Source organism: Somniosus microcephalus, chromosome 3, assembly GCF_052327205.1.
Source record: "Somniosus microcephalus isolate GS21.2 chromosome 3, FLI_Smic_1.0, whole genome shotgun sequence".
Classification (NCBI taxonomy): domain Eukaryota; kingdom Metazoa; phylum Chordata; class Chondrichthyes; order Squaliformes; family Somniosidae; genus Somniosus; species Somniosus microcephalus.
In genome coordinates, this window is record NC_140989.1 from 41593515 (window position 1) to 41620973 (window position 27459).

Here is a 27459-nt window from a genome sequence, read left to right on the forward strand (position 1 = left end):
TCCACCACAAGGACAGCCTGCCCTCCTCCGCCACAAGGTCAGCCTGCCCTCCTCCACCACCAGGACAGCCTGCCCTCCTCCATCACCAGGACAGTCTGCCCTCCTCCTTCACCACCACAGCCTGCCCTCCTCCATCACCACCACAGCCCGCCCTCCTCCATCACCAGGACAACCTGCCCTCCTCCACCACAAGGACAGCCTGCCCTCCTCCACCACAAGGACAGCCCGCCCTCTTCCATCACCACCACAGCCCGCCCTCTTCCATCACCACCACAGCCTGCCCTCCTCCATCACCAGGACAACCTGCCCTCCTCCACCACAAGGACAGCCTGCCCTCCTCCGCCACAAGGACAGCCTGCCCTCCTCCACCACCACAGCCTGCCCTCCTCCATCACCACCACAGCCTGCCCTCCTCCATCACCAGGACAACCTGCCCTCCTCCACCACAAGGACAGCCTGCCCTCCTCCACCACAAGGACAGCCTGCCCTCCTCCACCACAAGGACAGCCTGCCCTCCTCCACCACAAGGACAGCCTGCCCTCCTCCACCACAAGGACAGCCTGCCCTCCTCCACCACAAGGACAGCCTGCCCTCCTCCACCACAAGGACAGCCTGCCCTCCTCCACCACAAGGACAGCCTGCCCTCCTCCACCACAAGGACAGCCTGCCCTTCTCCACCACAAGGACAGCCTGCCCTCCTCCACCACCAGGACAACCTGCCCTCCTCCATCACCACCGCAGCCTGCCCTCCTCCTTCACTACCACAGCCTGCCCTCTTCCATCACCAGGACAGCCTGCCCTGCTCCATCACCACCACAGCCTGCCCTCCTCCATCACCACCACAGCCTGCCCTCCTCCTTCACTACCACAGCCTGCCCTCCTCCATCACCACCACAGCCTGCCCTCCTCCATCACCACCACAGCCTGCCCTCCTCCATCACCACCACAACCTGCCCTCCTCCATCACCACCACAGCCTGCCCTCCTCCATCACCAGGACAGCCTGCCCTCCTCCATCACCACCACAGCCTGCCCTCCTCCATCACCACCACAGCCTGCCCTCCTCCATCACCACCACAGCCTGCCCTCCTCCATCACCACCACAGCCTGCCCTCCTCCATCACCACCACAACCTGCCCTCCTCCATCACCACCACAACCTGCCCTCCTCCTTCACCACCACAGCCTGCCCTCCTCCTTCACCACCACAACCCGCCCTCTTCCATCACCAGGACAGCCTGCCCTCCTCCATCACCACCACAGCCTGCCCTCCTCCATCACCAGGACAGCCTGCCCTGCTCCTTCACCAGCACAGCCTGCCCTCCTCCATCACCACCACAACCTGCCCTCCTCCATCACCACCACAGCCTGCCCTCCTCCATCACCAGGACAGCCTGCCCTGCTCCTTCACCAGCACAGCCTCCTCTCAATCATAATTTCAATCATCACCACCTGTTATCAAATACCAGCTTAATCCTCACCTGCAACTCTTTCATTGTCAGTCAATTCTTGAAAAGCAGCTCCACTATGGTGAACATACAATTTACCCCGCCAGCAGTAAAAATATGTTGTGCGTACAGAAACAGTTGCTGATACAATTACTGATGCAGTGCATGTACTACATAAGTAACCTTTAACCCAAAGTGTTCTGCACCCCTTTTCTGCGTATAGCACTGGTCCAATTGTTTCTAATAAGTAGAATAAAGTGTGGATGTAATAGCCCTCCTAACGGGTGAAATGGACAAACTATTAGAGCAAAAATAAATGCAATTGAAACAAAAATCAAACTCTGGAATACTTTATTTGAATAAAACTGGATAAAACATACGAGCGACTCGGCACCGGTTATGAAGTGACATTGCAAAAGGGCTGATAGCAACCTACCTGCCTGGACTCCATTGACAGGCGATGATGTGTGGCATGGGGAGACCAAGAGAAAAGGTGAAAATAATAAATACCATTAAAATGTAAATAAAACAAATTAAGAGGCTTCCACTGTACTTTGCTTTGCTGGTCTTTTCTGCAGTTATAACTCATTTTATTTAAATAGATGCAAAAGATAACTATGTTCGTCCATTCTTTCCACCTGCCATTACAAGTGTGTTTGTGCTTGCTACTCAGGTTTCTGTAGATTCTGCACATGGTTACAGCCCTCGGCCGATTGACATGAGCAATGTTACGCTATCTAGGGACCTGCATGTAAGTTGTTCCTTCTCCAGTTAACCTGTTACAACATATGTTCTGTGTGTCAGTGAATGAGTGACCTGTTGTAACGAGTGCAATTGAAGAATTACATTGGAACACTTTTGCATTGAAATAGCTTTTCTTATTAAAAATTGCAATTGACACAGCATTCACAGCCTTTTTTCATAAAATCATTGAATCATACAGCATAGAAGGAGGCCATTCGGCCCATCGTACCTGTGCCGACTCATTGAATGAGCATCCAATTAATCCCACTCCCCCGCTCTTTCCATTTTTGGGAGGAACTTTTGGAATTTCACTACCCTTTGTGTGAAAAAGTGCTTCCTGATTTCACTCCTAACTGGCCTAGCTCTAACCTTACGATTATGCCCCTTGTTCTAGACCCCCCCACCAGAGGAAATCACTTCTCTGTATCTACTCTATCAGATTCTTTTATAATTTTAAACATCTCGATCAGATCACCCCTCAACCTTCTAAACTCAAGGGAATACAAGCCAAATTTATGCAATCTGCCTTCATGATTTAACCCTTTAAGCCCTGGTAACATTCTGGTGAACCTGCGCAGCGCCCCCTCCAATGCCAATATTTCTTGCCTAAAACTGAATGCAGTACTCCAGATGGGGTTTGACCAAGGCTTTGTACAACTGAAGCATAACTTCCTCACTTTTATATTTCAACCCCTTTGAGATAAAGGCCAACTTTCCATTTGCCTTTTTGATTACTTTTTATACCTGTGCACTCAGTTTTAGTGATTTGTGTAGCTGGACACCCAAATCCTTTTGCTCCTCCACAGCTCCTCGTCTCTCCCCAATAAGAAACCATTCCGATTTTGTCTCTGCAGCTGCAGCCCTGTGTGGTCCTTTCACCTATTGCTGTTCCTCTTCCTCCTGTCTCTCTATAGCCAGAATGGATATGGGCAGAAGGATGCCCATTTTGATTTTTTTTTTTGCGATTCATAAAAGCAACGGGCTTGTCTAAAATAGCCTGCAGGACAATGTGTGCGCAGTCAATGAAGCCCTGGACTAGGGAGAACAGCTACAACCTGTGCGAACCCCAGAGTCCCTATCTTGATGTTTCTGATTGTTTGTGTTACCAAACGTAGCATCAGTCACCTACTTCTTGCAAGCATACACTGCAGATGGACAGATGTGTTGCTGATATCCCCTGTTGCACTTGGTAGGAGCCAGGGGCATAGAACTTCAGGGCCACAATGGCTTTGACTGCAACAGGCAATGTAGTGCCAGCCAGTAGATTGCGGGTGTTATTGCAGGAGGGGACACAACTCTGTGACAGCCTCCCGAGAGAAGCACAGCTTCCTTGACCTGCTCCTCAGCAAAGTGCAGATCCTAGGTCTATAGACTCTGTTGTGAGGGTTGGGATTCCTGCAAGCTTGCATCTTCTAGCTGGCCTCTCTGCAGCTGCAGATCCATGTGCTTGTTTCACCTATTCTGCTGCTTCTCTGTCTCTCTCTCTCACCAGAATGGGATTACTAGAAGGATAGCAAAATACTGCAGATGCTGGAAATCCGAAATAACAACAGAAAATGCTGGAAAAACTCAGCAGGCCAGGCAACATCCGAGAGAAATTAGAGTTGACGTTTCGGGTCTAACCCTTTTTCAAAACTGGACAGGAAATAAAATAGCCCTGCCTTTCGATCTATTTCATTTCCTTTCCAGTTTTGAAAAAGGGTTAGACCCGAAATGTCGACTCTAATTTCTCTCCACGGATGTTGCCTGGCCTGCTGAGTTTTTCCAGCATTTTCTGTTGTTATTACGAGAAGGATGCCCATTTGGAAAAAAGTGCATTGCCAGTACCCTGTAAGATTTCAGAAAGGTAGTCCAGCCACTATAAGCACTTCAAAATTGAGTAATTTGCTAAAACTCACTATAAACTACCAGCAAAATGTCACTGAAAGCTATTTTAAGTTAGAGCGGGTGAGTATACCTTTAAGTAACACCACAAATGGCGATCTCCTGCCTTGTACCACTCGTGATTTGTCAGCGGGTTGAGGGAGTAGTGACGGCAACACTGATTGACGTGAAGATTGTGTTGGGGGTTTTAAGTGCGTCACCTGACCCCCATTTAAATATATTCATTTGCCCCCCTTCCCCCCCACCCCCGCCATTCTGCTGGCCGCCTAAAAATTGGAATGAGTGAACCTCTGTTGGTAAATTGGCATTTTTTTGTATCAAAATTTTTCTGCCACTACTGCCCATTGCCAGGTGTAAACAGAGCGGTAGCAAGACCAAAATTGGCCCCTGGGATCTCTATGGTAAGAAGAACCACTCTGTATGCAGCCTCACCATACTTATTTACCTATTATCATCGCCAGGAGAATGGCAAAATTCATCATTCCAAAAACTAAATACAGGAAACTCTCGATTTACTGGCACCTAAATAACCAGAAATCTCTGTTAACCGGCAAAATTCAGGAGTAGGTTCAGGTAAGTTTTACTTCATATTAGTGGCAGTTCCTGGATCTGTGGCTGTGTAACTGGGGTTCGTGCACTTGTTGCTAAGCAACAGGGACACTTGGTCTGTGGCCGGAGTTCCTGCACATGTTGCTAAGCAACAGGGAAGCCTGGATTTGTTGCTGTGTACGGAGCTCTCGTACCTTTTAACTATAACTCTCTGTAATCCGGACTTTTTGATAAACCGGCACCACGCCGGTCCCGTTGGTGCCGGATAATAAAGAGTTCCCTGTAGATCGTGGGCTTCTCTAGCTCTATAACACCGATGGTATTAACATTTTAACGTACCAGCAAATTTGTGAGGATATTTCCTCTGTCTTATTTCTAGTATCTCTTAAGTAGGCTGTGCATATTTATTGATACTTGATATGATTCTATTTAGAAGCTGTTTGAAAAGGGAAACATGTACTGCAAAAAATTAATTGTCGACGGGATTTAAATGAGGCCCAGGAGTTAAAATAGCCCAGGCCTAATTTCTGGAGCAGCGGGTGAGATTTAAACTGGCACTTCTACCCACCTGCTTGGAGTTAAAATCAGGGGCAAACAGTTTGAAAAATCCGCTATTATTATCAAAATATGCACTGTCAGTAACTTGTACTGTGATTTACTGGGCATATCACTCTGTTTATTGGACAATAAAGAGGAAGTTTGTTGTGAAAGTATGCCCTTCCTTATACAGAAAAGAGTAATATAGATACTGAGTTTGATCAGTGTTGTAGCCTCCACTTCTCCAGCAATTATTCTTCACAGTTTAAAATATTTTAAAATGGTGATGACGGTAAACATTTCTTTGCAATTTATCACAGGCAATGGCAGAGCTTCTAGCTGAGAACTATCATAATATCTGGGCTAAAAAGAAGAAAAATGAGTTGGAAGTTAAAGGTAATGGTGCACGTTACATTATCATTAGGTTCCTGTCAGATTGCTGGAACCTATTGGATTTTAACTGCTGAAATTTCATTCTGATTATTTTAAATGCATGTTTAAAATAATTGGTAGCTTGACAAATCCTGTGGCAGAGTGCTGGATTCTGAATCAGCGCTTTGAGTTTGAATTCAAGATTTGACTGGCTTTCCTACTTTGCTCCTCTGAAGTGGATCTGATTTAGTGCTTCTGTACTGGTTTTGAAGTTGTGGAATGGCCCATCTTGTAACATCAGCATACAGTTTCATCTGCATTTCCTGACCAAAACAAAAAAAAACATCTTACAAAATGGTCATTAAAATACCCAGTTTTTCAGTATCAACAGAGAAATAACCTGTAAATCACAAATTAATAGATCAGCTTCTCTTGGAGAGACATTTATCATTCCCCTATTTATATTATTCTTTTCTTCTCTGAGTATAAACCTCTGTCTTTTGTTTTTAAGCTATTTTCCTCCTTCTCCGCTCCAGTTGAGTCTCTCCCCAATGTGTACCATCCCCACTAAGGAGGTGGACAGGCAAACTGCTCCCAGGTGTCCACCAGTGTCAATGTAAACAATCTGCGCAGTGATGTGAGAGCGAGCAGTCTGAAATCTCTCTCCCCATGTGGCAAACCAGTTTTCTGTACTATTTTCTCGTCTTTTGGTTTAATATCTGCCTCTGCATTGGTTATTCATGCATTGCTGATGAAGGTAACAGCGCTGTTCCTCACTGAGTTTTCAAAGTAGATTTGTTATAAAGACAGAAAATGCTGGAAACACTCAGCAGGTGAAGCAACATTTGGGAAGACAGAAAAGTAGGATTAACGTTTCAGCTCGATGACCTTACTTTTGATATGTGGTAGGTTAGTCGAAACAGTTAGCTGCTTCTTCCCTTACAGCTGGGTTTCAAAAGATGTTTTTATAGTGATACCAAAGGGCCAAGCAAGCAATGGTCAGACGATGACCATACCATCACTTACCACTGTGTCGCTGGTCCTTATTAGGATTTTCATTGGGCACATAGCCTCCAATGGTTGCTCTTTGTACCCATCAATGACGCATTAGGGGTAATTCTAACCTAACCCACCTGCCGGGAAACTGATGGGACTGGATCGGCCGCCCGGTTTATATCCCTTCTGATTTTATTTTCCATTGAAGTCAGTAGAAAGTAAAATTGGGAGTATTGTAAAAGGGGTGCTCTCCATCAACATAACCGCACCCCCCCCACCCGTAAAGGCTCACGAGGGCTCCTGATTAACATCAGAGTACATCTGCCATTTTATTGTTTATTATATTTTTGTCACCCCACCCTTTGTTTCTCCCTCCATTTTTTGATCCCGTTGCACTTTGTGCCTTTTCTAGTTCAGATATTGGACACAAAATCAACTCCCAGGTATTTGCTCGTGCCTCGCTCTATAATTAACTGTTAGGACATATGTGAGAGCGAACCCGTGTGACTTGTCCACTCGTGTCCCCCTTTTCCCTGTGAGGAAATATCTTGTCCCTTCTCAATGTCCCCAGCTGACAGATCAGGGAGTTGCTGTGTGGGTTACCACAGGCTCACACCTACTCTACTGGCAGCTGGCACTTTAAACATCATCAATAATTCTTCAGATAGGTAATGCTATTTAATTAAATATTTTATTAAACAGAGATGTATTCACATTTACAAGTAGACCACTTCCCTTTTCTAAGCTTCAAAATGTGGCAAAAGAAATGTCAACATTTTATATACATAGAAGTTACAATATGGAAATAGGCCATTCAGCCCAACCGGTCCATGTCAATGTTCACCCGTCCATTTGAGCAAATAGTTCTAATCATATTTACCCATCCTGTTCCCATAGCCCTTCAACCCCTTTTCCTTCATCCACTTATCCAATTTAATCTTGAACGTTGACATTGTTTCTGCCTCAGTCACTTAGCCTGAAAGTGAAATTCCACAGAAGAACATTATTAAGAAATACCTGTTCTTATTTTTGATGTCTATGCTTGCTATTGTACCCTCAGGAGGAGGAAACCATCCTTTGTTGGTGCCCTACGATACACTGACAGCCAAGGAGAAAGCCAGAGACCGGGAGAAAGCACAGGAAATCCTCAAGTTTCTTCAGATCAATGGCTATGCAGTCTCGAGGTATTAATGTCCAGCATGAGGAGGGCAATAGCTTTAGACACAGTCCACACACTTACTACATAGGATTACACAGGATATAGAGCACAGAAACAGGCCATTCAGCCCAACCAGTCCATGCCGGTGTTTATGCGCCACTCGAGCCTCCTCCCGTCTTTCCTCATCTAAATCTATCAGCATAACCTATTCCCTTCTCCCTCATATGCTTATCTAACCACCCCTTAAATGCATCTATACTATTCACTTCAACCACTCCCTGTGGTAGTGAGTTCCACATTCTCATCACTCTTTGGGTAAAGAAGTTTCTTCTGAATTCCCTATTGGATTTCTTGGTGACTATCTTATATTGATGGCCTCTAGATTTGCTCTTCCCCACAAGTGGAAACATTTCTCTCTCTATCCACTCTATCAAAACATTTCATGATTTTAAAGACCTCTATTAGGTCACCCCTCAGCCTTCTCTTTTCAAGAGTAAAGAGACCCAGCCTGTTCACCCTTTCCTGATATGTATACCCTCGCATTTCTGGTATCATCTTTGTAAATCTTCTCTGCACCCTCTCCAGTGCCTCTATATCTTTCTTATAATATGGCAACCAGAATTGTATGCAGTACTCCAAGTGTGGTCTAACCAACTTATTAATGCAATTAGTGTCGCTATTAAAACATTAGTGAGTTAAAGTTTTAAAAAAAACAAAGTCTGACTGCTCAATAACTGGCAATTGTAAAAATTATATCAATGGGAAACAAATACCAGTACATATTTGCATATTACATACAAAATTGTGTAAATGAAAGGCTGTCACGGTGATACAGCACATTGAAGCTCCACCATGCTGCTCCAAGTAGGATGTATGATTTCCCAGTCGGTGAGCCACCGATCGCAGCCTGCTGTTGTTGGTGGGGACCCGGGTGCGGCGGGTAGGTGGGTGATGTTGAGCAGAAGGTTTGCACTTCGTCCCTGTGATGGTGGGAAGATTGTAGGGCGAGACACCCTGGGCTACTCTGGTGCACTTTCTCATGGCTGGTCATTAAGTGATACAGATGAAGACTTGGGACTTGTTTCCAGCCAGCTGTCTTTATCAGAGGCAGAATGTAGCATAGCAATTCTACAAGAAACTGGAATAAATAATGAGAAAGATGAAAAACACAAAATTTAAACCATGGATGGAAGCTCTGGGCCGCTCATTCTTTGAAGTTCAGATAATTTAGGCATGTTTTCAATGAGTCTCAGATTTTGAAAGTTGTACTGAATAATAGGGCACATATTTGAGCATAAATGGCAAATAGATTTGCTTTTTTGAAAAATAAGTTGCAGAATAAAGGATAAAGGGGTAGATTTTCAACTTCCCGCTTGGGCGTATTCTGGTGTTGCATCTCGGCTGCTCGTTGTAGAAACCGCCCGATTTTCATTTGCATTGAAATCAATGGAAATTAAAATCAGGCGGGCTCTATAACGGGCGTCCGATCCGCAACACCCGTTTTACGCCCGGGTGGCAAGTTGAAAATCTACCCCAAATATTCTTTCAGCCTAGTAGTGGGCAAAAAATAAAGGGAAAGGAAACCAAATGTACAAGCATGAATCTGCAGCAGTGACCAAGCAGCCCAGAACCTGACCCCCCTTTTTCATGGCTGTTGAAGTGAAGTGGAACTGCGTGAGGTGATTGCAAGAAGGGTTGCTGTCTGTACCACTCCATGGCACTATCCCTATAAGTCTGTATTATAGGATACCAGGAAGGAGGTGGAGGCAGGGTCGAGTCCACATCTGATAGTTATTGTCACTGGTTGTGCCAGCCCTGTGCTACATGGTAGCTGCAGATGTCTTAGCAGCAGTTGTCACAGCTCTGCATCTGGCACACTGTAGTTGTTGCCCATTAGATATGGCAATGCCTGCAAGTATGATTGGTGGCATCTTGGCAGTCTGATCAATCAGGCTATGCTGGCTGTTGATCATTCTGGCCTGCCTTCTTCCATGCAGTCCCACTGAAAGCATGGCATACTGTGAAAGGGGTGCTCCTGAAGAACCATCCTACATTATGGTTAGTTAGACATTCACATATCTTAGCAGCTTCATCAGGTCTGCTGTCTCAGCTTCATTTGTGAATAGGAATCCCCACCTGCAGAAAATCTCTAATAGCCATCACTATCTGCTGGTACAGCGAATGGGCATAGATTGCCTCTTGTGAGGCCTGACCAGCCTGGCATCCCTTCGTTGGTGGTCCTCTTCTTCCATATGTCAGATAGGGTGATTCCCATTAGAAAACTCACTGGTGTCAATAATGATACTGAGATGGAAAAAATTGCACCAAATGGCACAATGGCTCCTGAGAACCTAAGTGCCACCAAAATAAAAAGCACAAAACAAATGAAGAAAAACTGTGCAGTAATGGCCTTAAAACTGTTAAGTGATTCTTCTTACTGCCATATACGGCTCAGTGCCAAACAACCCTGGACAACTGTTACATATAAGTGGGATTTGCACCTGGTGCTGATCTTGTGCGATGGCTGGGAAAGGATGGTGTAATTATATCACCGCTGAGAATCTTTATATTCTTAATTTCCTATGTGTTTTAATTGGGAGCTACCTGCAACTAGCCAGCCTGACAACATATACAGGCTATGGGCAAAAAGGGAAAAGGTCCAGCCTCAGGCATCTCTGCCTCTTTTTAGGTGCCATTAAGCTCCCCAAGGATTTATCCTTGGCTCCCTCCAATTCTCATCTACATGCTGCTCCTCGGCGACATCATCCAAAAATACAATGTCAGGTTCCCCATGTCGTTGATGACACCCAGTTCCACCTCACCACCACCACCTCGACCACTACACTGCCCCTGATTTGTCATGCTGCTTGTCCGACATTGTTGTTGTTAAAGTGGCACCCATGGGGCGTTAACAACATGTGAGAATAAGCCCCTTACCTTTGTTGCCTTTTTTTATTTCCTCGTCTTCCGGTAATTCTGTACCTGGTGGTGTATAACTGGTTTTGATGTGTCTTTTTTGAAGAGTATTCCCTGCCGAGAAACCGAGAATTTAACTGGTTTCCGTGCTCTTTCTGAAATGAATATTTCAACACTATCCCAACAAGATATGCACATTTCATGTGGCAGGTTATACTACAAAGAAGGAGCATTCTAACCAGACTGTTTTTTTCTCCCCAGAGGTTTAAAAGACATGGAGTTGGATACACCTTCCATTGAAAAACGATTTGCCTACAGCTTCCTCCAGCAGCTCATCAAATATGTTGATCAGGCTCACGAGTACATGCTGCAGTTTGGTAAAGTGCATATTTACGCACTATTAACACATCAAATTCAAATACAGGGAGACTATCCTTTATCCGAACTTCCAAAAACCTCTAAAAACCGAAAGTTTTTTCGTTCAGCGTAAGTCGTGCGCACAACGCCGACCCCCACCCCCGACGACTCCCCGCTGACCCCCCCGCCGACGCCGACCCCCCCCGCCGACGCCGACCCCCACCCCCGACAAATTTCCCAGTCTTATAAAATACCTTCTGAAATCCGAAATTTTCCGAAAACCGAAACACGGCTGGTCCCGAGGTTTTCGGATAAAGGATAGTCTACCTGTATCTTGGATGCCATATTTGCTTGTCATTCCCATATTTGCACTTTGTAAGATCTAGAACTCTTGATGAAGCAGCATAGGTTAGATGAAGAGTAGTGGGAAGAGGCTTGTGGAGCATAAATGTCGGTGTAGACCAGCTGGGCTGAATGGCCTGTTCCTGTGTTGTAGATTCTTTGTAACTGATTAAGTCATTTTCAAAATGTGGCAGACCTGCTGCCCTCGGCCTTGTGTAATTTCCCTCCTGGTGTAGGGAAGTCGAGCAGGAAGGCAAAATCCAATAGAAAACTATTTGAAACAATGGGCTGGATTTTCATTCAGGAGTTGGGTAGGAGGCGGGACTACAACTTTCGGGGTTGTAGTCCCGCCTCCATCGAGATGCGACCAGTCCACGTGATTTTAACTTGATTGACCTTGTTGAGCCCGCCCAGCGGGCTCAGCAGGCCAATTAAGGGCCACCCGGCAACAGGTGACGTCACAGACTGAAATTTCATCTGTCAAGAGGTTTTGACAGATGAAATATCAGCGTTTCACAGCTGGTTGAAGCTGTCAAACACCGACAGTCTTACTTCTAACCTGAGTCCTTCTCCACAGACTCAGTTAGAAATCTCTCCTGCACAGAAAGCTGAAAGCTGTCACTTTTGACAGTTCGCAGCCATTCTGCTTTCTGTGCCGGTGAGATGAGGGACTCCTGAGACCTAAAGGAAGGAAGGCTGAAAAGGTAATTTAAACTTCTTTAAACACTTTAGACACACCAAACACACTTACCTTTGCACTCATGCACACATCGCTCACCTGAACACTGACATCTCGACCCCTCCAAGTCCTTCAATCCGACGGCCCGCCTCGCTAACTAGGCGTGGTTTGGAGCCGTCAGGAATCCCACACTTCAGCATTAAAAATAGGGATTAAGCTAAAAACTGCCTGTTAACTACCTATTAACAGGCAGTTAATTGGCACTAATCCCCTTCCCGCCTCGGGTAGGCGGGTCCCAGTGCGGGGCGGGTACCCGCCTCCTTTGAAACTGGCATGGAGGCGGGATGGGGTCGGGACCCCTGATTTGGGGATTTTATCCCCCACACGCCTCCAATCCCGACTCCATGGCCCAATGAAAATCCTGCCCAATGTCTTACTTGCCGGGGATATGCTGGCACACCATGTCGGAGATCCAAGACACCGCAGCAAGGAGCTGGAAGACCTGCCTATCCCCACACAGTGAATCTCTACTTTAGCTGTGCCATCTTGGAAGCCAGACACCTCAGAACATTGGAAGGACGGGTCACGACGGGCCACCGTTTTGCACATCCTATAAACTGGTCAAAAAGTGGCGCAGGCAGATGCTTTGGTGCAGATCACACTCTTTCCCCCGCCTGCCCCCCTCCCCATCATAGATGATGTCAGATCTAGCGAGATGAGTGAGAGGAAGGAAAGAAAAAAATGCCTTCTATAAAAAATATTTCTTAAATCATAAAGTACTGCTGTTTCCAGTGCCCAGTCTATTGGTGAGTTTCCAAATAGTTTTTGTAGAAAATGTGAATCTGCATTTTGCTTTTACTGGTACAATGAAGAGTGCTGCTCCTGTGCCAGTCACACCATCCGTTCTTAAATATTATTATTTGAATATTAACATCGTTTCTAATTGTGCCACTTCCCAAGTCAGCACATGCTGCGCAAGTCAATGTTTTAAATTCTGTTACTCGGTTATGTTTTTAATGGACGATGTACATTTCACTCCTGTTATTGTAAATGTTCTCCTGTCCTTGCTTCTAGATCTTTGTTCCACAAGTAAAGGAGAAAAGTTTCTGCATGAGCAGGAAGTCAAGTTCTTTGCTAAGGTACAATGTTTTAGAGGGGAAAACCATGATATATTTGTGAGAAACAAACATATAAAGTGGGGTCGAACAAACATTTTCAACTGTGAAATTGGTCCCTGAATCACCAACGTACCATTTCCTGCTCTCAAATATCAGGTCTTCAGCTCTGCTGAACACACAATATACACTATGGCCTAGAAATTCGGTAGGCTTAGCGCCGCTTTTGAGGCGCTAGAGGGCCTAGCGCCGGAGTTATGGCCAGTTTGGAAATTGAGTGGGTCCCTAAATCGGCGTTAGGCCGTTAGCGCTGTGCCGGCACCGGTGACGTCATCGGTGTGCGCAGCGTCCCGGTTGCCATGGTAACCCGCCCGAACTCCGAAACTGACTTGCGGCCGCCTCGCCCGTGGCAGCCGCAAGCAACGTTCTGGCAGAGGTGCCTTACTGGACTTTGCGCCGGCGCATTAAAGGCCCCGTGGCGGCCGGCCGCTTTCCCGCCGGCCGCCTGGCCGCAGCTCCCTCCCCGGACTTCTCCCCCCCCCCCCCCCCGGGACAGATGCAAGCCCGGCACTTGTCCGAGGTGCCGGGCTCATTTTTACAATGATTTTCGCGGGCCGCGGCCGGGTGCAGGCAGCTCCTCCTTAAGGGAAGGAGGAGGCCTGCACTTCCCGAACCTGCCGCACCGCAGCGGGCGCCGCAATTCAGCGCGTAGCGCCAGTTTTCAGGCGCAAACAGCTTTCAGCAGCGCCGGCAGCCGTTTGGGCGCAGAACTAGTGAATTTTTGGCCCGCCCAGCGCGACTTAGCTCCGGCACTAACTTCCGGCGCTAAAGCCGTCGCTGCGCCAAAACCCAATTTCTAGGCCTAGATATAGCATTCAGGACTTTTATTGGAGTTGGTCCTGAAATTTATGATCTGCGAATGAAACAATTTTCAGTGACCGAGTAGTCAACCTGTGGAACAGCCTCCCTAGGGAGACGGTGGAAACAGTTAATATTGATTTATTCAAATGCAAATTAGATCAAATTTCTTTCAGAAAGTAACATTTTGGGATACAGTATTTAAATCATTTGAGACATGGCATGTGGTGAGTGTAGCGTGCTCAGGAGGAACAGGTGACTTTGGACCTGTGGTTCCCAAAGCTTTCCACCACTGGGGTTTGTCCTCACATCATGCCTGGGTCTGTTGTAGGCTGATTGATTGAGATTGATTGCTATGATCAGTCAACAACTCCATTATCACTGCACAAAAAGAAAATACTGCAGATGCTGGAAACCCGAAATAAAAACAGAAAATGCTGGAGCCACTCAGCAGGCCAGGCTTCACTGTATCACACGACTACCAGGACAGTAGAAGGTGAACCAGATGGACCTTGGTCTTTTATCATCTGTTAAAGAGCTGCTGTACATTTGTCTTGAGTGATGTGCGCACTGAAATGTGTTTATTTTTACAGGTCGTTCTTCCTTTAATTGATCAATATTTTAAGAACCATCGCCTGTACTTCCTGTCGACTGCAAGTAGCCCTCTCAGTGGTGGGGGCCATGCATCAAACAAGGAAAAGGAGATGGTAACAAGGTAATGCTTGAGTGCTATTTTTCATTGTGAGTGAGGGGGAAATCATGTGAAACCCTTTACAGTGTGATATGGTTATTATTACAACAAGGAACTAAGTCATTTTAACAGGGGAAAAGCTGCATATTACTCAATTGCATAATTGCAGATCTACATTGAAATATGTAACTAAACCAGCACAGCATGATCACAGGCCCAGCCTTACATGGCACAGTTTTGACTTGATTTTTATACCTGCTGAATAGAAAACCTGGTTTTGATCCTGTTTTAGTCGGTGCGAAAGATATTCTGCACTGCCTCTTACTGAGCAGCCTTCTTGGCCAACTGAAATGTGGGCTGGTGTTGAGGCAAAGCACCCTGATATTTCTCATTATCTGTGCACCTTTACAGTTCTCTTCCTGAGTTCTTTTACTTGGATATGGACTTTCTCCTCACTGCTGGAAAGCAAAAGTGACAATAGGATTTGAGTTACGGTTGCAGTACAACCAAACAGCAGCTGACACGTGGTGAAATCTCCTGATCCACCAACAGAATAGAAAGTATAAAGTAAACAGAAAGTTGGTCAGTGTAATTCTTGGTATGGGACTGGGCAACACAGTCTAAGAAAGTCCCAGGTCAATCTTTGATCTTTGCTTAGTAGCACTACACCTGAAGATACATTAAGTGCTTCCAGGCAGAAGCCTCACTTGAAGGGAGCATGGGTCGTAATTAGGGCTGCATGAAAGTAGTGGCCATTGTCTGATCCATGCTCCTGTCGAGTGAGGTTGGGGATCGCTGAAGTTACTCACTGATCTCAAGACCTCTGGACTAGTGAGAGACAGGAATCAGCCAGGGTTCCTGCTCTTGAATGGTATCCAGTGACTCCTGCTTGAAAGTTACACGTATGGATGTTAATTGCAGACGGGACTGGGCTCAGCCATGATTGCCCCTATGTTCAAAGGCTTACATACGAAGAATGGGCATTTGGGCAGCTGCTGGTACCTGTGAAGCAGTGCCCCAATATGAGCAATTGCCCCAGTATTTATTGCCGTAGCTGCCCTAAGAGTGTTGAGAGACAGCCACATAGTGTTGAACTGAAGTCTGAGGTGGGCCAGACTGGGGCAGGGGTAGCAGGTTCCTTTCCCTGAAGGATGTTGCTGAACCGGATGGGTTTTTACAACAATCCAGTAGCTTTCATGGTCATTTTCTGGGGCGAGCTCACAAATGACCAAATTTATTGAATTCAGGTTCAAAACTTGCCATGGTGGGATTATGAATGTACAATCTCTAGGTGGTTAGACCAGTACCATAGCCACAAGGCTCACTCTTAACAACCACAACAACAACCACAACACAACACACATTTATATCATGCAATCACCACAGTAAAAGGGGGAGAAATTCGGCGGGGCGCCAAGCTCGCCTGGGCGCCGGAATTACCGCTCCGGACGGAGCCGCTTGTGCCAGCCCGATATTCAGTTTCAGCGCCCCAAACAGAAGTGGGGCGCTGCTCCAGGCGCCCCGCATCTCTCTTGGGGTGCTGCAACTGAATATCGCAGCGTAACGTGCCACAGCGCCACACGCTGTGGTACTGCAGGCCTTCCTCCCCTTCTTAAAGGACTGGGCCTGCACCAGCGCGATTGGAGATCGCGAGTGCCGGCAAAGGAGCCCGGCACCGAGGAGAAGTGCCGGGCTCTTGGGACACAGCCGGCACTGCCAGGGGGTGGGGGGGGGGGGTGGGTGCTCAGGAGGCCGGGGACGGTGGCACGAGGAGGTGCTGGCAGGCAGCCAGCAAAAAAAATGGCCGCCCCGCACCTCCCCTTTAATTAGCGCCACTACTGCCGCAGGTAGGCCCCCCTGAACCGGTCGCAAATTGCGACCGGCGTTACTGCGGGGGGCGCGACCAAATATTGCGATCGGGGTGCTGCGCACACCGATGACATCATCGGTGGCGGCGCAGCGCTACAGGCTAACGCCGCCATTAGCGCCCCGCTAAATTTCGCAGGAGGCGTGGCCAATGGCGCTAAATCCACTAAGTGCACTCTTTGGATGCTAACTGGTAGCGCAGCCCACCGAATTTCTATCCAAGGTGCTTTACAGAAGCAAAATTCAACAGTCTTGTAGAGCATTCTTCGCAGAGCCAGGTGAGTAGGTCCGCGGCATCGGGTTGCTCTCTTGTCTGAGGATGATGCACAGTTCAAGATGACCGGAGGAGAGAATGGAAGAATATGGTAAATTTTTGGCATTTTTAGGCAAGTAAACAAAGGCTAATAGTATGTAATTTATGGCAGTCATTGGAGGCAGATCAGACAACAAATCTGCTCCATTTTTATCTTTTAAAGCTTTAATCTTAAACTAAGATATTGGTGGGTTCAGCTGATGTTCTTTAGCTGGCTTTGGAGAGTGCAGCTGTGGTGAATCCTTCCTTATATTTAATTACTAATCAATTATGAGGGGTATTTGTATTTATACATTCCTTATCCAGATATTTTTTGATAGTAAACTTATTGATATTCATCTAGGCAAAATATCATAGTTGGTATAAAAGAACAATCTGCATTATGGATTGATTTTGCAATCCACAATATTAAGAATGAAAGCATTAATATGTTTGTATGAAACTCCTTTGTCCGTTATTTGAACAAAGATAGGAGCCAGTTTATGTTAAATGGGCTAACACTTTGTTAAATATTGGATGAAAGAATTTTATATGAACGTATAAATCTTTACTAATGTCACAAGATGCCATTTCAACTCCTACATTTCCAAGCAGAGGGAGAATGCTGATACACAGGAAAGTAGTTAACTCACCGTGTGATTAGAGTGCCACCTAGTGAGAGGATTTGGTAAATATTGAATAATTTCAACAGAAGAAATGGGACCAGGGAAATATTTCTCTGCTACTTTAAAAAGACTGCAAATTTTGTTTCAACAAATTCAATGGTAGTGCCTTTAGAACATTGACATTTGATTTCTGCAGTCGAACTCTTCATTGTAATATACAGCTGTCAGTGTCGGCTGTGTCTCGGTGGGTAGCACACTCGCCTCTGAGTCAGAAGGTTGTGGGTTCAAGTCCCACTCCAGGGACCTGCACAAAAATCCAGGCTGACACTCCCAGTGCAGTGCTGAGGGAGTGCTGCACTGTCGGAGGTGCCGTCTTTCAGATGAGACGCTAAACCGAGGTTCCGTCTGTTCTCGCAAGGTGGATGTTAAAAAAAAAAAGGCACTATTTCGAAGAAGAGCAGGGGAGCTATCCCCGGTGTCCTGGCCAATATCTTTCCCTCAATCAACATAACAAAAAACAGATTATCACATTGCTGTTTGTGGGAGCTTGCTGAGCGCAAATTGGCTGCCGCGTTTCCCACATTACAACAGTGACTACACTTCAAAAATACTTAATTGGCTGTAAAGTACTTTGAGACATTCAGTGGTCATGAAAGGCGCTATATAAATGCAAGTCTTTTTCTTTTATACAAGGAGAAAGAACATATCGATATTTTAATTATTTATTTGGAAAACCAATTCAACATCAAATGCTTACAATCACTAAAAGTAAAGATCTCCCAGCCGTGGGAGGGAGTTTCGCCTCACATACTTCACATGAGTGTAATAGCGTGCTGTTCTCCAGAGGGATTCAACTTGGGTTCACATTGCAAATGAAGTTCCGATCTTGGGCAGATCATCAAGGAGGGGTGCAGAGCAAAGGCCGAGCACTTCCCCTGGGACAATCAGAAATCAAGTCGCCCTTGCCTCAGTCAGCATTCCCTCTTGCAGCTGATTACACAAGATGAAGGCAGAGGGCTTGAAATCGGGTCACATTCCCGGGCTCTCAGTCAGAGAGTGGTGTTTGATGAGAGTTAAGGTACGTGAAGCTGAAGGATGTTAGGAATTAAGGTAATGTGCAGGTTGGGGAGAAATTTTAAAGTAAGAACTTACAGCTGTTCCAAATCCATTTGTGTATCTGATCAAATTTTACTGTATACTTTGTGCGACATTTGACTGACTTTTCAGCAAAATAGCAAGTGCTCTTTTTCTTTAATCAACTTTACTTTTATTAACACGTAGAAGCTGCTTGTTTCATTTTAATAAAAGCTTTGCTCTTGGCTTTACCTGTGATTTGCATATATTATACATTTCTGTACTCATAATCTAGATAGCAACATGTCCCTCGAACTCTGTGATGGTCCCATGCTGTGTAGTTCTGACAGTGTCTTTTTAGAGTTCTTTCTTCGTGATGTCAGATTATTCGATAGGCTTTTATTTCAGCTGTTTCCTTCTTCTGTTTCCCCCCCCCCCTCTGTTCTTCTTTCCACTTCAGCCTCTTCTGCAAACTTGGAGTGCTTGTCAGACATAGGATATCACTGTTTGGTAAGCTATAGTATGAATGACTGAAGCACGGCGCCATATTGTTTTCTCACCATGTACATGTTTTGATTTTGTGCTTTGTCCTTTTGCATGGCCAGTTTAGCATGTACCTGTACTGCGTTTGGCTCATAGGGATGCCAGTCTCCTTCCCTCTGTTTCCTGTTCTGCCAGTAAATCCGTCACTTCCTGTAGGTACGGTGCCTTGCCCTGTGGTTCCACCACTGTCAGTTTTGGTTACTGATCTTTGGTCTGCTTGCCTGCAATGGTTCTTTTAAAATCTAGAATATTTAAAATTCACCATTAAACTATTCATACACAAAGCATGACATTTTATCTGTCTTATTGATGAAAGCTTTTGTTTGTACGTTGGTCAGCGACAACTATTGTGTGTTGCAATCTTTCAAATATTTGCGTCAATGGAGATGTCAGTTTTCTATTTCATTTGGTATGAATAGTCAGCAAAAATTAAATACTGTGGGCTAAAAATTCGAGTACGCTGGAAACCTGCCGGTAACAGCGCCGGCCAGGGCTAATGGCACCGGTATTTTGGTGCTGCCTGCTAATTAACAGCAGCGGTGCGTTGATTTTGCGGTGTAATGTGCTCTTTCCAGCGCTAAGCTCAGCAGGAGGCTGAAGCTTGCACCTGTCTCCCGGTTGCAGTGAAGGGGAACGGGGAAGAAAGGAGCAAACCTGTAGGCCATGTACGGAACAGTTGCCATACTTGCCGCAAAAATATTACCCGCCACCCGATGTATGTTGATTTTTTAACAGTTCATGAAATGAATGCATCTGCGTTCTCTGTGACACTAATCTTTCCCCAATGGTCACTCTTGAAAGTGTTTCAATGTGTAGTAATCGTGCCAGATTTTAGTGGGCCTTGCATACTCGACACAAAATACTTATTTGATAAATAATTGGTTATGGAATTTTGAATATTTAATTATAATTCCTTAAAGTCTTAAGCAGTTTTGCTAGGGGGAGACGTTCTGGTGACGCTATACTGTAATAATAAAGATAAAAGAGACCTGATCAGAGATGATCTTTGATCGTTGCAATGGAGTTCGAGGCAATCTAATACTCTTTAGGAATTCGTTATTTTTATTTGCTGGGAATCCGCCGAGGGATTTGCAGTTTTGTGCAGTTCCGGTATCCGTCCGAGGTGTTTTCCACTTGGCAGCCTCCATCCTCGTATACAATCTGCCAAGTCCTGCCAGACTCCTCATGGCCGTTAACGCTGCTGAAACGCTTTTAGCAGCTGCACGCATGGGCATGCTTTAGAGAGGGCGGCAATAGGAGCGGTGAAATCCAAAATGGATGAGCGGGCGTCAACTCAGCGTTGCGCGCCGATTGACGTCACGCCCTGACTTATTACAATATACTTTCGGCGAGCGCAGGCAATGGCAATGGCGACCACCACGCGACACACCGGCAGTGGGCGATAGTGCAGTGGCCGCCATTTCTCCCCCCCCACCCCCCCCCCCCGAATCTGGCAGTAACAGGTGGCTCTAAACCCCTGAATTTTTAGCCCTGTGAGCTATGCATGACAGTCCATTTCTTTGTAGTCGCTAAGTGGAGGCCATTCAAAATGATTAATGGTGGTTCAACAATGGGTTGTCAGTATTTTGAAAGGCAGACATATTAAAGTGATGGCCAGAGGTCCTCCTAACGATGTTAATAGGTGAAAATCATGACATCATAGCTGTAGGAAGGCTTATAGAAAATGGATGCTCCCAGGTGCCCTCTAAACACATAAAACATGGCAATGCAGGGCAAGGGAGGGACACCAATAATTGTGCAGGTATTGCCTCTTATAATGGTTAGAATTATGCCACAATATAGGACCCTGTTGCCTTGAATTTCTACAGGGGTTCTTTCGGTGTCCCGCCATAACTTCGTTAGAAACCCTGGAGAGACGCTGTAAACTGCCATTTATGCCATGTCTCCGAGTTTTCCACTGATCTGCCAAAGTTAAGGTGAGAGACTGGGGAACACCTGCTGAAATCCTACCCGTGTACTTCACCTTAAAGAGCCTGATTTGCCCTTTTGAAGTACAGGCACAAATTTAGGTGAAAACTCTAGTCTGAATGTAGAGAGACTATTTAAAAACGCAGATACGGGATCGGGTGAGGCACATATGAAAGTCCAGTCACAGATGGAAAGCTAAAGTTATGTAATTAGACCTTTCATACTCTGTGCAGCCTCTGTAAAAGTGTGGCAAAGATCAGAAGAAATTGGTCCGGGAGCATTTTGCTTCTAAAAATAATATTTCTTAACCAAAAAAAAAATTTGGTTTTAAAGAACAAGGCAAGCTGACCTGTTAACCCCTTCTTGATCGGACCTGCATGCCTCCCTCCCTTAATGTGGCTAAAGCTTCCTCATGCTGCCACTAGCAAGTGACAATCTGAAGATACAGATTTACCATTTGTGGTATTTGCCAGGTACTTAGCCTCCATTTTTGCTGCACAGCTAACACTATTTCTTGCCCATGTATCTTGTGGTACCACCACAGCTAGCACTGGTTTTGGACAGTCCCCCGAAGCATAATCCATTTTGCCCAACAATTGTAAATCCTTGTTATTTTTTAATGCAGGGAATGATGCCACGTCAATTGTAAACTGTCTTCACATATTGGGCCAGACTTTGGATGCCAGGTAAACCATTCAATCCAGTGTTGTTTCGATAAGCTTATAACCATATTCCCAGCACAGCCACTCTCTACCCCCAAGAGATGGTGTCAGAATAGATAATTGCAGTCAGCCTGCTGACCGCCTCTTGCGTGCCTCAAGTTTAAAATTAGTCCCTGCGTCTCTTGTCAGACAGGGGGAGCAGCTGTAGTTGGAGCTTCACGACAGACTTCAGATCGCACTAAGTTAATGTATATTATGTAAAATGGGGGGGACAGTTGCAAACTTCAACGTGCATCTGGATCGTAAGCCACACCTGACCGTGCTGCAGGGTGTCCAGACTCGAGCTTGACCCTGACGCAGCTAAAAGTGTGGGAAAGGGAGCAGGGTGGTGGGGGGAGATTTTTGCCAGAGGCACTCTCCTACTTGTCTTCTGTTTTAAAACAATTTCCTTTGTTTCTAGCAATCCACAAATGAAAGGATCTGATCATTTCAGGCAGCATGAGAACTGACACGGAATGACTGCCCTTCAGCAAAGCATTCAAAATTCTCTTGTGTTTCTGAATGTTTACTGTCAGGCGGATTGTCTGGCACCAGTTTTAAAAAGCAAGACCTTTCCGTGAATTTGCATTTGTTACATTTATGATAAATATTATTTTGGAGCCAGTGATGCACAAATGCTTCTGAAGTTGTTGTCTTGTGAAGTTAGAATAATTTCCAAACAATAATTTTATAAGGAACTTACAGAATTTGAGAACTTTTCAAATTGCGGAAATTAAATTAAATAAGTGAGATTATTGGACAAGGTGAGACAAATTGTGATTCTAGAGCTCTTCCTCTCCCCCTCCCAAACACTTATTCACCTCCAATCCATTAATTTTTTTTATGCTAGTTACTAAAATCGCTGTTTTGTTGGGCAGATGTGCAAAAAAATCAAAATCAGAGATGGGAAAATACCTGGTTCCTAGATTTGACTACATAATCGTACAGATAGAAACATAGAAGATAGGAGCAGGAGTAGGCCATTCGGCCCCTCGAGCCTGTTCTGCCATTTAATGAGATCATGGCTGATCATCCAAATTCAGTACCCTGTCCCTGCCTTCTCCCCATATCCCTTGATCCCTTTAGCCTCAAGAAATATACCTAACTCATTCTTGAATATATTTAATGAATTAGCCTCAACTGCCCTGTGTGGCAGAGAATTCCATAGGTTCACCACTCTCTGGGTGAAGAAATTCCTCCTCATCTCAGTCCTAAATGGCTTACCCCTTATCCTTAGACTGTAACCCCTGGTTCTGGCCTCCCCGGCCATCGGGAACATGTCTAGTTGTGTTAGAATTTTATAAGTTTCAATGAGATCCCCTCTCATTCTTCTAAACTCCAGCGAGTATAAGCCCAATCGACCCAATCTCTCTCCATACGTCATCCCAGGTATCAGTCTGGTGAATCTTCGCTGCACAGATTTTTTTTTTAACGTAGCAGCAGCACTTAGAGATACTTTTAGTAACTGATTAAAACTCAGCGAGCCTTGACTGCCTGTTGTCCAGCTCTAACTGATTGTTTTTTGTTTTGCGTAGAACGGTGATGAAGACCGGCCTGGAGTCTGTTAAGCTAGCTTTACGGACGTTCTTTGAAAATGCAGCAGAGGACTTGGAAAAAACCATTGAAAATCTCAAACTGGGCCAGTTCACTCACACAAGGACCCAGCCGAAGGGAGTGACGCAAATCATCAATTACACCACAGTGGCGCTGCTGCCAGTCTTGTCATCGTTGTTTGAACACATTGGACAGCACCAGTTTGGAGAAGATCTGATCTGTATGCTTCTGCTCGTTTTAAAATTATTTTAAAACAACCCCATGATAAATTTAATCTAACGTATATTGCCTATGTTATTTTCTGGAAATTTAACTGGATTATCACATGATAAACTTGCAATGATTCATCTGTTCTTCAGTGCGGATGTTCTCACAAGGGGCCATGCTGGCTCATGGTGTCTGTTAAGACACTTGCTGTTAGCAAAAAAAAAAGCCTTAAAAAACTGCCTCAGAACTCCAACATATACAATAAGAAATATTGGGAGTGTTTCAAGACAATAAGCTCATCTTAGTGTTCAGCTGACAATTGTAAACCATTCTTGTTTCACTCATGTGACTTGTGCTGTGACCTCAATCCCCCTGAGTCATGTAGTTCTTGGTGCTTTGTAATCACTGCAAGTATCCATTATCTCAGTCGTAATCAAAACAAAAGTTCAAAATTCATCATGAAATCAAGAATGATATAAAAGAGCCAATTTTACAAGTGGGCACCCCAGACGGGAATCTTGCCTGGGCATTGTAGCACGCTCCCCACAATTCTTTGTTCCTGAATTTTAAAGGGACAGAAAATCATGGGAAGTGCTCCACAATTCCCCATTGTGTAATCCTGGCAGAGAAGGTTCACCAATGGGAGCATGCGTTTGTTAAATTGGCTTATATGTATTTCTTGTGCACCATACTATTCCCTGGCTCAAAATGCAGGCAGGTGCTGATGCTATCTTGAGTGGGCTGCAGGAAGGCGGTTCAGATCGTATTCCCAATCATGGGGCAGTACCTAGCCTCTATGTGACACTCCCCCTAATGGGTTGGCAGAAATAAAGAGCTAAGGAATCGTGGATAGAAACTCCATACCAGTACTCCATGTGACAGTGCTGACTTATCCAGCCTGAGTGCTTACTTGCAAACATAAGAACATATGAAAAGGACAAGAAAAGATCATCTGATATATGGTCCATCAAGCCGCCCCACCTCCTCCACCGTCATTCAATCTTCGGGGAGAGATATTAAAACAATAAAGAAAAACTGGCCAATTTGAGAAAGTCCTCTCCAAAGCAAAGGCACAAGCTGCAATAGCTCATAAGTCTCACTACTGCTTCCCCATACTTACCCATTGCAACTTGAAATGAACTCCTCTCTTAGGAACCTGTCCAATTCCCTTTGGAAGAACTGCAGGGATTCATACTCATTGCATGCTTTGATAATTTATTCCAGAAGTCAGTGACTCTCAGTGAAAATAAATATTTTCCAAGATATATAATATGTATGTCACCCAGCTCTCCCATTCCTAGGAATATTAGAAAGAAATGGATACAGTTCATGCTGCTGTGGGAAATTGATGTAGGGGCTTGTAGACACAATGTTGGCTTAAGTAGATCTCCAGAAGTGATGCAGTTTAACACTAGGTTGGTTTTAGCTCACTTTGTTAGCTTCAGCTCCCAATACTACACAACAGCCTTAACCTGTGCCAGTTCACCTTCATGCTTTCCTAAGCATAAAGTACATGCAGAAAGGTAAATATAATTTTAGTATTGGCACTGAGGTATGTTGCAAAATATCATAAATCTGAGCCCTGGACAAAAGCTGTTATTGGAAGAACTCTGTTAAATGAAATATTAGCTCAGCAAAGTCTTGGGAAACGGGATTGAGGTCCCATCTTGGAATACTGAAGCAATGCATGGATATAGGATCAGTAGGAAAAGTTAAATTGATGTAATTGGAAGAAGTTATTTAAGTCATTATTATGAAAGAGCAAGCTCAGATTAAGTTTTGACTAAGAACGAGCTGGTTGTTTGAAGATCAGGATGACATCTTAAGTTGTTTATTCAAGTAGTCTGTTTTCAATCAAATTTTGAGTGCAGTGTTTTAAAATACAGTATTCTGGTTGGCCGAATGCTGTACATTCAGACTGCATTGAGGACACTCTGGCTTGACTTGGAGTGTTTAACAAGGTATTGGCCCAGAACTTGGTGTCGGGGGCTTGCCGCGCGTGCAAGCCCCCGATCTGCACTCACCCTGCGCGCTGACATCTGAAGCCCGGGCCTGCTTGCATTTCCTGTCACAGGCCCGGTTCAGATGTCAGCGCGCAGTGCTTACCTGATCCAGCGGCGTAGTTAGTGCGATGTGCCGGCTGGGATCAGGTGAGCACTGTACAACCAATCAGGGGAGGGGAAGGTTCATTCATGAGTTTGAGAGTAAGAACTGTCAAACTCATGAAAACTACGGGGGCCCAAAACACTATTTAAACTTTAAATAAAAATTTAAAAAACATCCCAATCATTAAATTAAGTATAAATAAGTTTAAAAAAGTAATTTAAACAATAATTTTTTTTTTTGAAAAAAATAATTTTTTTATAAAAAGGGTCTAAAACTAAACTTACCTCATTGTAGATTCTTTAAAATAATAAACCTGTGGGAAAAAAAATTCTAAATTGCACTAAAACACCACTTACCTGTAAAAATAAATACTTACGTGTGCTTTTTACAAGCGTAAAGACCGGAGGCCTTTACACATGCGCAAATCCCCCAAAACAGAGGAAATCCAAGACGCACGCGCTAGCCTCTTCAACTCTTGGGTTAGAGGAGAGGAAATGCCGGTTTTCAGCGCATGCGCTGTGCATGCTGAAAACCGGCATTTCCTCCGGCCAGACGCGTGAGTACCCCTTCCGTACTCACGCGCTTGGGGAGGAATTACTGCCCCATTCAGGTAAAGGATATCAGCAATTCATGAGGGTCCTTCAGCATATCAGCAATAAATGATGTATGAGGGTTCGCAGAGATGTTTGAAATCTGCAGTATGCAAGAAACACAAGGCAGTGATTCAGTGTTTGAGACTGTGATCAGTTGTTACAATGAACCCAACCTGCAGTCTTGTCTTGCAGATTAATCTACTTGACCTCCACTGCTCAGTTCAATGCTCAAGTTCACATTTCATCATTTAGAGCGACCTGGTTATCCACTACATTATGGTAGTGGACAAACAGTCTTGTCCTTTGGATGAACTCCTCTGCCACCCCAGAGCAATCTATCCATGCTCTGTTGTCCGTTTCAATAAATGCAGTCACCCATTCTTCTTTGAATGACAGCAAGTAACCAATCCAACTTAAATACTCATTTGGCAAAAGTGAAATTATATTTGGGTGATCTCCCTCAAGAATGTAACCTAATGAACTTTGAATGTTATAACAGTTCGGGCTCAACTGTAAAGGGGTTGTGTTGTGCAGAGTTTCTGAGTATTGCTATTAAAGAGAACATGAAGAATTACCAGCAGTATGGAAACATAAACAGGGTATTAGAGCAGTTGTTCTTCAATATTGTAATGTTTCAGTGCTCACAGATTAGGAAATAAAGAACCTCATCTGAATTCAAGTGTTCACAATAAGGATCAGTTTCTAGAATATGCTGTTTGTGAGGCAAAGCTCAAGGCTCAAAGAATTGTGATGTGAATGCACAAAGCATGTGCTCTTAATTGATTTCCGCTGCACAAAATTGATGCCAGAAAAGCAGGTTTTGTTCAGATAGACCTGTTTATCTTCTATCTTCTAGTGTGGAGTGCGCAGTGGAAATATTTTCATTACAATCTATGACCACTGTTTGTGATCCTCATTAAAAGTTTTAGACATTGTAAAAAACACAAGCACTCATGTCAACAGCACAAGCCTTCTCAGCTCCAGGAGCATCTGCACCCTGTGTCTTCACCAGGGTGGATAGAGGGAAAGTATTTGATAACTTCTATTACAATGAATCTGAGAGTTAAAATCATGCTGGTGGTACTTCTCTTTTGCAGTGGATGACGTGCAAGTTTCGGGTTACAGAATATTAAGCAGCTTATATGCATTGGGTACGGGGAAAAGCATATACGTAGAAAGGTAAGGAAATAGCTAATGGAAATATTAAAACGTAGACAGCTTGTATCTGAGAATTACTTGTATTGAGATGACAGATGCCATTGTAATTTGTACACAATAGTAAAGTATCCTGTAATTCTTCATCCAAGATACTACGTGCAATAC

At 44.8% G+C, this 27459-nt stretch overlaps 1 protein-coding gene across 1 annotated transcript in view; it reads left to right on the forward strand.

Moving 5' to 3' along the window:
* The window catches only part of ryr2a (ryanodine receptor 2a (cardiac)), a 957985-nt gene that overhangs the window by 737058 nt on the left and 193468 nt on the right, over nucleotides 1-27459 (forward strand). The window contains exons 56-65 of the mRNA XM_085980259.1: nucleotides 2120-2197; nucleotides 5481-5556; nucleotides 7589-7712; nucleotides 10865-10980; nucleotides 13056-13120; nucleotides 14548-14669; nucleotides 18964-19013; nucleotides 21601-21661; nucleotides 23212-23450; nucleotides 27234-27315. Of these exons, the coding sequence (XP_085836385.1) occupies nucleotides 2120-2197; nucleotides 5481-5556; nucleotides 7589-7712; nucleotides 10865-10980; nucleotides 13056-13120; nucleotides 14548-14669; nucleotides 18964-19013; nucleotides 21601-21661; nucleotides 23212-23450; nucleotides 27234-27315 (1013 nt within the window). The remainder of the gene's footprint in view (nucleotides 1-2119; nucleotides 2198-5480; nucleotides 5557-7588; nucleotides 7713-10864; nucleotides 10981-13055; nucleotides 13121-14547; nucleotides 14670-18963; nucleotides 19014-21600; nucleotides 21662-23211; nucleotides 23451-27233; nucleotides 27316-27459) is intronic.